This window comes from Ruditapes philippinarum, unplaced genomic scaffold, assembly GCF_026571515.1.
Source record: "Ruditapes philippinarum isolate M1 unplaced genomic scaffold, ASM2657151v2 ctg8830_1_1_1_1, whole genome shotgun sequence".
Taxonomy (NCBI): domain Eukaryota; kingdom Metazoa; phylum Mollusca; class Bivalvia; order Venerida; family Veneridae; genus Ruditapes; species Ruditapes philippinarum.
The window spans coordinates 31,587-45,438 of record NW_026853552.1 but is presented as its reverse complement, the minus strand read 5'-3'; the positions used below and the strand labels follow the sequence as shown (position 1 = coordinate 45,438).

Sequence of the window (13,852 nt, the reverse complement as noted above, 5' to 3'; positions counted from 1 at the left end):
GAACATACCTCTCCAGGACATCCTCCAGATGATCAAATGTTGCAAACCTGCCAAAGAAAGCACTGACTTTGAATAATGTTTTCTGCTAATTCAGTTTTATTCACCTACATATTTTTAAACCTTTTATTATTTAAAAAAATGTTTTATCATCAAAATATCGGATCGCGACAACATGTGACAATTGAAATTAGTGGGTGCTGAAATTAAATGCTGATTTCAAGAAGTGGGTACATTAATCAATACATATTAATATAAGAATGTATTTTCAATTGTATTAAGTTAGAACGGGCAAAATTCGTGTGCTACACAAGCAAAATAAATCATTTTATTTTTGTACTTATCCGGACTTCGTGTTATCCGAAAAAAATGTTAATAAATGACAAAAAAACTTTATAATTTGACAGTTAAAATCTCTTTTTTAAGTTAAGTTTCATTCATTTATAAGTGGAAATTTTGTGGCTATGAGAATTTAAATAATTTCCTCAAAAATCTCCAGATATATGGTCGATTGTTCCTTTAAAAAAATCCGGACAGGTTGCCAAATTTTCGGTCGGCCGTCTGGACCGATAACTTTCCAGAAGACTGGCATTTTGCTAGGTATATTTTGGATGACCTTTTGAATTTTAATTGAAAGCAAGAGCAGTCTTATTTTAATTATCAAGATTGTCCTTGTGCTCGGAAGCATGCGTGCAGATGAAGAACTTACTTGCGATGGGTATAGCAGGATACCATTTCTCCTAGAACATGGCAAATGTTCTTGTCCAAGGCATTAACCCTCCCCGATCAGCGGCAGTGCTGACAAACGACCAGTTGTTCTCCAAAGTCCAATAAATAAGCACTTTCATTTTTCAGCCATTTTGATTTTTCCCTCGTTAAAAACTAACCACACATGTATTCTTGTAATCTATTGGTTGCTAAATATAAACTTTGGGTTAGGTGGCGCTGAAGGTAACGTGATTTTCTAAACCGGAAGTATAGAAAGATAACACTTGAAGAAACTGTAAACATGCGATTTTGGTGGATTTCGAGGTTTTTAGAAGCTGAAGAAGGTAAATGTCATTATATATAACAATATGTTTTGTTCTGACACCACGGCAAGTGCTGCAACCCGTTTGCTAGCTGTATATTTATTATAAGAATAACATCCGGAATAGTCCGTAAGTTCCGTATTTTAGCCAGCCTCAAGGATTTTTGTGAATCGCGTAAATCCGTTCAGATTTCTGAGGGGTATAGGTTGCCTCTTATCTCGAGTGAGAACTGAAAGAACTCTATTGCCCATTTGATTTTATAAACAGGTGATGTTTTTGTCCGTTTGGCTTTCGTTAAATACAAAAAGTTTTTTTTGTGCATTATGAACAATTGTGTGCATTACGCACCTTGGTATGAATCAACGCTTCTGATTGGTCGAACAAGTTGTGATTGTCGAATCAGATTTTAGAAAACAGTGACCGGCTAGTTTGTACTTCCGTAAAAAACAAAACAAAAAAATTCTCATCATGAAGTTTCTGCCCGCGAGGCAAAATACCAAAGACCTAGAGAGAAAAAAGGAATGTTGCAAATATTTGGCGATGGCCGTCCTTGAATGAAATTAATTCCTAGGGGTATTTATGGGGATATTTGGCTACGGAAACATGGGAAACCGGCGGCACAAATCGACCCGCACGAAGTACCCAGACTATACCCAGAATAGATACACCCAAATAAAAGGCAAATATAGTAATGTTCATCTTTGTTTGCCTAATATATAATTATTTTGTAAAGAGAAAATAAATTATTTTTTATAAAATAACTTGAATAAGCCGGCTGTAACTGTCTTTCATTTAAATTTTTAAGAAAATTAACTTGTGAAATTTGATTTGCTGATCTAGATTCATTAATAATTGCAATTTAAGATAAAGATATGATAATATTTGTTGTCTACATTTAAATTTTTAGGGTATAATTTTGTTGTTATTTCATACAAGTGTCCATCATATTATTTTTTTTAATTTAATTTTATAAGGACAACTTTTAGGGCGTCCGTGGCTGAGTGGTTAAGGTCGTTGACTTCAAACCACTTGCCCCTCACCGCTAAGGGGTCGAATCCTGACAGGGACTTTGGATTCTTTCATGTGAGGAAGCTATCCAGCTAGCTTACGGAACGTCGGTGGTTCTACTCAGGTGCCCGTTCGTGCCTGAAATAATGCACGGAAGGGCACCTGAGGTCTTCCTCCACCAGTAGAGCTGGAACGTCGCGATATGACCTATACTGTGTCGATGTGACGTAAAACCCAAAACATAACAAAAAGCAGTAGCAAAAAATCTACAAGGTTGAGTACCAGTTACTTTGTGATATTTTGCATGTATAGAAAGTTGCTAAAGCAGAGACGGTATTCCTTTAGCCTGTATATTTGATTTTTTGCCAGAGGGATGAAATGTGTTGTTTTGGGGCTCCGTCCACTGTAGATTTTGGGCTTCAACGGAATGAATTGCATTTTTTTTACTGCCTGCCTATTGCAGATGGGATAATTTCTTTGTAGATTTGCAATCTTATGTCATATATGTTCTCAACAAAATGTGTTTTCTTTTTCCAGGTTGTGTAGTTTGGTATCAGAATAAATAGACGTATTACTTGTAGGACATTGACGGCTGAGGAACTTGAAATTAACTGTAGAGTGCTACCTTAAACATGTATGAGTGTGACAATTTCTATGACCATGAAAATACAAGAAATTAGAAAGAGTAATTCGGACATAAATTTGGATGTAAACAATAAACTTCAAGTTAACAGATCTGTATGTCAGAACTATAAGTACAGAAATGATTGCTGATGCGAACCCTGTTGGTTAGATTTTCTATCAAGAGTTTGTCCAAATAATACTGGTTAACTTATGTCGGGTGATGAAAAACCCTCTGGCACTGAATATTCAAAAGGAAATTTTGCATCTAAAGAAGAACAATGCTGTGTTCTTGCTAAGATTGGTTTGAACAATGTAAAAGATTATAGAATAACACACAGAATATTACGACAAAGGATAATTTCTTTATTCCGAAAAGTACAAACAAATGAAAAAACTGTTACACTGTTTTGTGCCTGGATAGTGTGATATTAGCTATATCATATTTCATAGAAAATATTGTGGATGAGAAGTTGTTTGCTGTTGGACATATATGTACAATAACAGAACAAGTACATCCTTTTTGTGATGTTGGATACCATCTCAGATGATCTGTTAAGAATGAAAACTGAAGAGGATGTTCATGTTGTTCTAATAGATAAGATAATTGAAGAAGTGTTTGTTATTCAAACTGAAAATACATTTTTTAAGTTAGTTGTGTTCCAAATTTGTTCAAGTGACTGGCGTATTTTAGATTGCATCATTTGAAATGCAGTTTGAGACAGTAAATTTATATAAGTCTAATATTACAAAATACAACTTTGATGTGACATTTAGTGTTAATTATTATAGGCACAATCCCTGTGGTAGTGATTTTCGGGTCACTTCTTCAAATCTGTCTTTCATAATAGATAATAAAATGATATGTTAACTAAAAAGTATTGATTTCGGATACAAATAAATTCAGATTCTTTCATAGGTGTTCAATTTCATGAAAATATTTTCTATTCCAAGATATTTTCCTTTGTTTTGATAAAATTTTTCAAGTTTAAGTAGTATTTTCAGTAACTCTTGTCTGCCAAAAATGGTGGATGGCGAGTTTGAGCTCTGCTTTGCAACCATAACCTTCATATGAAAAAATTGGTAATTCTTAACTGAGTTTTTTTTTACTTGCGCCAAACTGAAGTTCAGCGTCCTGTATGGAATATTTTATTTTGTCTGTTGTATATTTGTAACTGGTAGGAACATAATTATGTGATTATTGTACCTAAACTTTTAGCTTACCTAGTAATTTAGCTTTTATGGCTACAGTAAAGGGTAATATATCCCACTAACAATTTATGCCTCATATTGTGGTACATAATCCCCAGCTTCTGAAATTAAGATCCCACCTTAATTCACCATTTTAATTAATTTTGCTACATTTACTTCTTCCCAGTGCCCTTTGATGCTTTATATCAATGCTTATCTTGTATTCCGATAAATGCTGTAAAACTGTTGAAAATGGGGACAATATGTTTAACCTCCATTTATGGCCTGGCAGATGGATTCTAGGATTATAACCAAGGAGATGCTGAATGATGAATCATGCTCTGAGCTGTCTGAAAATTTTGTTATATTCAAAATTCAGTCATGTTTAAACATGTTTGCTTTCCTATAAAAAAAATTGTAAACAAAACAACTGAAACTATTCTTTTTATCAGTGTTTTCACAGAAAGTAAAATCCTGTTGTAAGATGTAATTTAAAAAATGCTTATTTGTTAAAAAATATTGACTTGGAATTTATCATGTTCAGACATGTTTGATCATGTATGACTATGTTATTCTCTTAGTAATAAATGGGTCAATGTGTCAGTAATTATTAAAGCGTTTAAGGCTGTTTTTACACAAAGTTGAAATGTATGGATACTTTTTTATCCAAAAGAATAACTTATTTGATGAAAGTAACAAGAAAAAAGAGAGATTTGTTTGATTTTTTTTTTTTATAAATTTATCATGTTTATTCATGATTGAATATGTTGATTTCTTGTAAGATTGTTTGCAGAAAAAAAAAACAATGTTTATGATTTTTACCTCTCCCTGAAAGTCATTATAATATTAGTTGAAATAAATACAGATGTTTTATTGAACAAATTGTAATTTTCATCCACAATCATGTTTGATGGTCAAACATGTTTATAAGACATGATTGAGCAACATGGTCAATGAAGAAAAAAACATGTTTGTACACATCTTATCATGTTTAATCATGTAACATGATTTCTTTTTCGCTAGGGTAAGGAAAAATAATTTAATAATGCAAACTTTCCTTAATGATGGACGATGAACAAACTTCTATACCGTCGGTATTTGACGCAATTATCAGAGCCCGACAACAATTATTTTCGGTGTGTTTTTGGGTTTTTTTTTTTTTTTTTTTTTTTTTTCAATTTAAAAATTAAACTTAATGAAACAAAAAATGATTATTATCAAAATTTTGTAAACTATTTCAATTGATGTTATTTAACTGCAACCAAACGCTATTTTTTCTCGACGTCTTGTGATGACAAAGTACGTACATTCTTTACTGTAGCCAACACGTCGATTAATCTCTAAAAAGTAAACATTCTTGACTAAAATCCTCTCTTAAAGTCATAATTAACATATGCACTTTCGCCCACAGGTGGCAGTATCAGTGTTTGGACACCCCATCCCTATCTGCCCCTGGACCCCTACTACAACCCTGAAAAGATAATAATTCAACACTCTAATGCTTACTATAAGGTACCAAATACAAAACCACCGATGAAATTATATTAAAAAAAAATTTTTTCGACTATCAATATTCTATCGATTTTTTCTATTTCACGTCCAATTTGGCTCGTCCAATCAGATCGCGTATTTCAACCCAGGTATCAGACTGCAAAATGGCTACGACAATTCAAAAAATACCGTGAAACAGAAAAAATCGGAATGATAGTGATATTCGTTGGACTTGAATTAGATAAGCTGTGGAATTCTAGTTCTTTTTATTGATGTTAATGAATGATGCAGCGAAATGCCGCCGGAATGCGCCTCAGTCGCCGAAACGACGATTTCCCGTGTTCCACATTGTTTGGCAAATGAACATATAGTAGGCTTTTCACCTTTCTATAACTATAATTTTGATAGTGGAAAAATTTTTTTTTTAATATAATTTCATCGGTGGTTTTGTATTTGGTACCTTATAGTAAGCCTTAGAGTGTTGAATTATTTTTTTTTTTCAGGGTTGTAGTAGGGGTCCAGGGGCAGATAGGGGTGGGGTGTCCAAACACTGATACTGCCACCTGTGCTTTCGCCTTCCATATATTTTTGAAAAGTGCCGTACGGCTAGCCAATACAGTGTGTCCTGGCTAGTCGTACGTGACTCACGTACGGCTAGAACTTTTGGCTAGCCGTACGGGCCCGTACAGCTAGCCACTTCCTAATTTAATAGTGATGTCAAACTGTTAATTGATGGTCTCAGTGTTTATACAACTAATTAGGTGATGAGATTACTGCTAACACCACAATTACCTTAGAAGTTTGTTTAATGGCTTAGTCTCAGGCTACTGTTCAATAAATTGATAAAGAAATAATTTAAAGAATATATTAATTTTATGCATATTTTCTGCATTTAATTGATAAATATATTTACAAAAAAACTTATAAATATATTTTATATATTGATATTATTTAATTACTGTACGTGGTTTCAATATTCAAACTGGTACTTACAATGTGTCTTTGTTGTTCATGAACATTATCATTTTGTTATTCTATTATCTTTCTTGATTTATTATAAATAGAATTTTCTCATGTTGTTACTCTTATAATGAAAAACGATATTTCAGACATTTGTCTTTCATTTAAGCCTCTTATAATTAAACCCATATTTAAATGAGTATAATGATAATCTTCTAATAATTCATCATAATTATGTCCTCAATGAAACCAACATTTTTACTCCTAATAATTAACAGAAATTCTTCAAAACACTGTTTAAATGGAACAAAATTCACTTTTCTGAGCTGATACTATACTGTATAGGTCATAATTATTAACACATTATGTTATATTTCAGAAAAATTATACTTTTATAATCATTCTTCAAATTCATAAATCCTTCTTGACAATACTCTCAAATTCAACAAAATGAATCATTAAATTGAATTTCCCCATTATAATGAAATTAAATTTTCTTAATAAAAACATCTAAAATTTGGGAGTGAAACGTCCATACAATTGACAAAATGGGAGTGAAACGTATAGGTGTGAACCGTACAAAATGGGAGTGAAACGTCTAGGTGTGAACTGTCTTGGGAGTGAAACGTCTCAATAGTGAAATGTCTTGGGAGTGAAATGTCTGCCATTCGTCAAAAAGGATGCACGGAAATTACCTAAAGGAATGTGAATAATCCTTCGCTTTCTTTCTAAAAATAGCATAAAATCTTAGAAGTAGATAATACATTTAAATCTTTGAAATACCATATTATAATATATAAGTATTTCTTTTAAAATATTTAGACTCTGGCAAATCTTCACTAGCTTATTTCTAGAAATTTTCATCAAGGTTTTCATTTTAAATAAAGTATTATGCACAAATTTCAGTACTTTTAAAATGTGCAATTAAATTTGAAATTTAAGAAAAGATTATACAGTCAAACATATTAAAAACATGCAAAGTTTACTTTATGTTTTATAATGTGCAATGTAAATGCAAAAATGTTGCATTCTTGAAAAATCCTCTATTTAGCAGTTTTGTGGATTCAAAGAGAAGTTCACTTAATTACTAACAGTATATAAAGTGACATCTTGTCGACCTGGATGATTTCTAACTTTTACTCTTTATCAAGGCAACTTGAGAGAAAATCTCGTGCTCTTAATTGTCAGTATTGATAGAATACTATATATTTTGATTTCATGCAATAATCGGTTGTTAGCATTGATAGAATACTATATATTTTGATTTGATTTCATGCAATAATCGGTTGTTAGCATTGATAGAATACTTTATCACACACGCGTGCCGATTTTGCGACTCCGTAAATATGGTATTGCACGCCGTGCATATATTTTGATGTGTAAAGACGCGCTTAATGTTAGCGTTATACTGTAGACGAATCAATGAAAAATGACTCTTATTTCACTTTAAACGGTCTTTATTTTGGGTATGTGATAAATAGAATATTAAATTCGTGTTAGTTCATTACTGAATTTATTGCACTTGTTGAATAAAATAATATTATGCTCGCCAGAGGCTTGCATAATATAATTCTATTCAACTCGTGCAATAAATTCAGTATTGAACTTACACTCATTCAATATCCTCTATATATGTTTTGATTTGATTTCATGCAATAATCGGTTGTTAGCATTGATAGAATACTATATATTTTGATTTGATTTCATGCAATAATCGGTTGTTATAACTTGCTAAGGGAAATTTTTGACGCTTAAATGAATGTAAAATAATTAACGCTTAAAATAATTTTCCTACTCTGATGTTGCAGACCTTGTCTTTAACAATGTATCAAAAAAAACAAAAAAAAAGATAAGTTTTTCTTTATTCTATAAATATTTTATTACATTATTAAACATATATAAGGTTGTTTTTTTTCTCACATTGATGGCCTTCATTTTGCAGAAACGTAAACATTGTTGATATTATCACTGCTAATTTTTACACTATGGATGTAACCATGAGTATGATAGTTCAGTCTTCTTTGTATCAGACATGCGTGATCTGGTAAATACCTTAAGTATTATATTTCAGTAACATTCGATAAAGAATCATAAATATTCAATCTTGTTTCATTTCTACCGCCATTTTTAGAGAAAAGCTTGGGATGATTTAAGTAACAGTAACTAAGTAGGGGGAGCTTGTACATTTACCGCTGATCAGTGACAAAGCTCTTGTTTTATAATTGTTAAACAGTAATTAAACATACATTGAGAATATATTTCGAATTTTAAACTGCAAGTGGATAAATGATAAATATTTTTTAGGACAATGAAGCCAAGACCACGAAAACCTAAGGTAGACATGAAGTCTGCAGAAGAAAGGGGAATTTTGAAGATCAGGTTTATTGATAGATCCATTGGTAATTATTTGTCTCACAAATAATACATCCTTATTAGGGACAACTTGTAGGATTAATGAGAAAAATTTATGACACTGGATTGATTATTGTAAATAATTTTGCTATGTGGTTGTTTTGAATGATTTAAATTGATGTACATAAATATTTTGATTTTGAGGAATTTGAAGCATTTTCATTGGCTATAATAGATGACTAAGCTAAGATCAATGTAAAAATCAGGCAGTGATGTGAAGTTACATACTTAATTCTCACAAAACTGCAAATGGAGCATATCTGGCTACTGGAATTATTATGATAAAAGCTAAGTAAATTTTCTTGTAGGTCATGGTGTCATTGCTGATGACATAATAGAACATAACCAACTTCTTTGCTATTATAATGGAGAGTTGATATCGAATAAGGAGGGGGAGAAGAGGATGAATGACAACAGTGAAAAAGGCAGTTTCCTGTTTTTTTTCAACCATAATAAAGAAAAACTTTGGTAAGATATACATTAAAAATCATCACCAAAGTCTTTAAAAAAATACATATATTTTCCTATTTTAGTAATGATACAATTGTATCCATACAATATTTATTTTATGATAATAACCAGGATAGTAATGTTCTAAGTGTTTTAGTTGCCTGTAAGTTATACTGGGTTCATTGTAGTGCTAGCACTGCTGGGTGTATACAATCTTAAGTCAGCACAGTGTGCCTAAAATTATACTTGTAACTTCAGTTTGATATGATTAAGACCTTGGATCTTTTTCCACTTGAAAGTATTACTGCATTAACTGTTGAAGTGTTCTTTTTTAGATTTAATTTAAAATCATATTAATGAATGAATTTACTGACTGCCACGGTGGTCTAGTGTTAGAGTGTCTGACTTCAGATATCTCTGGCATGGGTTTAAATCCCGAGAAAAGCATTCGATAGTTTGGCACGGAGGAAAGGTGTTCAGTACTGGTGTAACTCTCCAGGAATGATGGTTAGGAAACTACCTGTCTTTACAACTGAAATACTGCTGAAAAGGGGTAAAAAAAAAGAAAATGGATGATTCAAGAATTGGAAATTGTTAAAATTTTGAAATAAAGCAATATAACATATTTTTTTAGATCTAATGAGGCTTCTTCGCTAAAATGCAATTTTCCTTTACAGAAAAGCATCTTAAACCGAGGAAACATGTTATTACACAAATTCTTTTGAATGATTAGTTTGACTTTCAAAATTCTTGCATGAGGCTTTTAAATCATGACCAGTTGAAGCCAGGATTTCCATTTTAAAGCCATATTGCAAATACTATCCTCTTTTTGTCAGGAAAATTTGTGTGAAATATTTACTGAATTCTGTATCATCTTTTAAACCAACAGTATTGATGGTACTAAGTCATCAGGATGTGGTCGGATGATAAACGACGATCACCGTGAACCAAATTGTAAAGTCCAATTACAAGTGGTGGACGGAGTTCCAAAATTAGCCTTTACAGCCATCAAAAAAATTGAACCTGGAACAGAACTCAGGTTTAATTATGGAGACAAGTCTGTTCATTGGAGGAAGGTAAGCTTATAAATTTATTTAATGATATATAGTGAACTTGTTTTAAAGGGGCAGACAACCAGTTTGTTTGTGATTTATCTATTAAGATGTAAATACCCATTGCTTTGATAAACATACAAGATACTATATGTATGTTATATTAAGACTTAAGGTATTAGGACCCTAATGGGCACTATCAGGAACTAAAGAATTGACATCATAGGTCAGATGTATACCTTAAAGTACACCTGTATGCCCTTTTTATACGCCCGTTTGAAAAACAGGACGTATTATGGGAACGCCCCTGGCTGGCGGGCGGTCGGGCGGGCGGCGTCCAATTTTGTCCGGAGCATATCTCCTACATGTATGGAGGGATTTTAATGAAACTTCATAGAAATGTTCACCAGTATGAGGAGCAGTGTCGCGCACATGAACCAGGTCTCTAGGTCAAAGGTCAAGGTCACACTTGGAGCTCATTGAAAAATGCTTGTCCAGAGCAAAACTTCCACATGTATAGAGGGATTTCAATATTACTTGGCACAAATGTTCACCATTGTAAGGCGGAGTGTCGCGCGCAAGATTCAGGTCCTTGCGGCCAAGGTCAAGGTCACACATAGAGGTCAAAGTTCAGATAAAAATATGAAGATGTGTATATGGACCATTTAGTCATCATTTATTGAGGGATTGTAACACAAATGGTCATTATCAAGACTATGGCTGTGATACATATAATTTAGGTCAATATATACAAGGTCAAGGTCACTAAAGATGATGAAATATCCAGATTTTGTCCGGAGCATATCTCCTACACGCATGGAGGGATTTTAATGAAAATTTCATAGAAATGTTCACCATTATGAGAAGCCATGTCACGCACATGAACTAGGTCTCTAGGTCAAAGGTCAAGGTCACATTTAGAGCTCATTGAAAAACGCTTGTCCGGAGCAAAACTTCCACATGCATAGAGGGATTTCAATATAACTTGGCACAAATTTTCACCAGTGTGAGGCGGAGTGTCGCGCACAAAATTCAGGTCCCTGCAGTCAAGGTCAAGGTCACACATAGAGGTCAAAGTTTAGATAAAAATGTGAAGATGTGTATAGGGACGATTTAATCATCATTTATTGAGGGATTGTAACACAAATGGTCATTATCATGACTACGGCTGTGACACATGTACTTTAGGTCAATATATGCAAGGTCAAGGTCACTAAAGATGGTGAAATATCCAGATTTTGTCTGGAGCATATCTCCTACATGTATGGAAGAATTTTTATAATACTTTATGGAAATGTTCACCACCATGATATGTATTGCTCCATGCATGATCCAGGTCTCCAGGTCAAAGGTCAAGGTCACACTAAGAGCTCATTGAAAAACGCTTGTCCGGAGCAAAACTTCTACATTCATAGGGGGATTTCAATATAATTTGGCACAAATGTTCATCATTGTGAGGCTGAGTGCCGTGCATAAAATTCAGGTCCCTGCGACCAAGGTCAAGGTCACACATCCTGTGCATATCTTCCTTACTGATTTGTTTTAAGGTTCATTTTACAACACAGTGCCAAGAATAAAAACTTGCTTGCTAGATAACACTTATCCATAATGCCCCCATCTCCATCTAAAGCTTTCGTAAACGGGCGTATGGTTTCTACTTAAAATTTATGAAATCTGTATAAAAATATTACCCTACCCCACCCATTTTTACCACATGTCTGACCATTTTTCTACTAAGGGAGCCTAATTCAAAAAATTCTTAAAATTTACCAAAATGAGTGCCTGTTTTCAAAGTTTCCCTAAATTTTTAAAAAAGTATATTGGTTGATCTTTTAAAATATGAAATACTTTAACAGTCTAGTTTTGATTATATTACACTTTGAAAATATCAGGTTCCATATTTATTACTAGATTTAGCATAATTTAGCCAATAAATACCTATATAAATTAAAAATTCAAAATTAAACACTTTTTTCTTTCCATATTCCCATGAGAGATACATAAATAATGTTAAAAGAAAAAAAGAAAGAAAAAAAAAAAGTTGACCCTTCTGGGGATTGAACCCATGGCCCTCATTTTCAATGTAGTTAACAGTAATTCTAGCCTATTTGAATACTCTTCAAAGCGGAGGTAATGCATTAGGGTGCTAATACCTTAATTGATCATTGTTCCTTTACCTTGATAAATACTTATTTTTCACTCTATATTCTACAGCCTCTGAGGGGTTGTCTTACCTACAAATAGTAAGCATTCTGATTGCACACATTTTGGAGTGAAATAATAAAAAATTTGTGTTCACTAATTTTCCTTGCATTTTGGTCAAATGGGACAAAAAAGATCCTAATAAGCATTATAAGCTTTAATTAGTTCACTGTAAAAATGTTAAAAAGGGATAAAACTGGCGAAAATATTTTGTTTTATTACCTTATACCTTATATAAATGTAATTTGTTATTATTTTCTGTTTTTTGAAATTCTAAAAACGTCAACGTTCGCAAACTGTTGACCGGTCAATAGTTTCGACTGTTTCCCTCTCGTGCTCTGACGTCATTGACGTCATAGAGGATTCTAATTTGAAGCGTCCATTGATCTTGATCATGAACCAGACGTGATGTGACATAGTTAAAATATTAAGTTTAATTATTAACATATGTGCAAAACTATTTTCTTGTTCCTTTTTTCTTCTGAAAATACTGTTAAAACAGTAGTTGATCAGGTAATAAAACAGTTATTTCATGCGTGATTTGGGAACAGTCAAACAGTTGTCACTCGGTGTCGGGGATAGTGTTTTGAACTGTTGCCCTCGGCCTACGGCCTTGGGCAACAGTTCAAAACACAACCCCCTCCACCTCGGGCCAACAGTTTGACTGTTCCCAAATCACATATGAAATAACTGTATACTAATATAACCATTATTCACTATAAAGGTGTTTGCTATGTGAGAAAGTTAACTGTAATTCTATTTATTATGATAAGGTTACATAATAATTCAGGTATTTTTAGCATTTGCCTATTTTTTTTTCTTCTTTTTTGCAACCTTACTGGTTTTTGCTAACACGCTGGTTGCCAGCCCCAGTAATGCTGTAAAAACTAAAATGTCTTGTTTCATGTGTAGATAAATATCTGTTAAATATACACCTCATGGTCAACAGTTTTTACCTTACCATATCATGTGGCATTGTCTAACCCCTGTAAGTCAATATATTGCCTATGAAGTTATGTAGCTTACGCTGACATAAATGGATTTAGATACCTAGAATTGGACTATGATACCCTAGCTCTTTGCTAGTACTAGTAGACTTCCTGGCTCTTTAATATGCACTGTGTGAAGCCCTTATGTGAAGATAGTTTAGGAGAATCTGTAAAGCAAATTTGACCCTGGGTTGAACCTTGCCTGCATCTTGCCTTTAAACCATCTGTCCATACCACAACAGCACAAACAATCATGAATGTTAACATTTAAAAGATATTACAGACTTAATGCTCCAAATGTAAACATAAGAGTAAATGTTGAAAACCACAATAAGTAATACCTTTTTTATCATGGTATAGAAAAATCTAGAAAGGCTGGTGCTTTATGATGAACCAGGTGAATATTTATGGGTGAAAATAGAAAATAAATGAAGCCTGAGTACAAGTG

At 32.9% G+C, this 13,852-nt stretch overlaps 1 protein-coding gene across 2 annotated transcripts in view; it reads left to right on the top strand.

Annotated features, from left to right (window-relative positions):
* Window positions 1-13,852, top strand: part of LOC132737174 (uncharacterized) — a 43,783-nt gene that overhangs the window by 4,931 nt on the left and 25,000 nt on the right. Inside the window, exons 2-5 of one of the 2 annotated variants that reach the window (XM_060724425.1) lie at window positions 8,604-8,698; window positions 9,020-9,179; window positions 10,051-10,237; window positions 13,765-13,801. In XM_060724425.1, the coding sequence (XP_060580408.1) occupies window positions 8,608-8,698; window positions 9,020-9,179; window positions 10,051-10,237; window positions 13,765-13,801 (475 nt within the window). In that variant the 5' untranslated portion in view covers window positions 8,604-8,607. Of the gene's footprint in view, window positions 1-5,402; window positions 8,699-9,019; window positions 9,180-10,050; window positions 10,238-13,764; window positions 13,802-13,852 lie in introns of those variants that run through there. The other variant, XM_060724424.1, reaches the window with a different exon arrangement.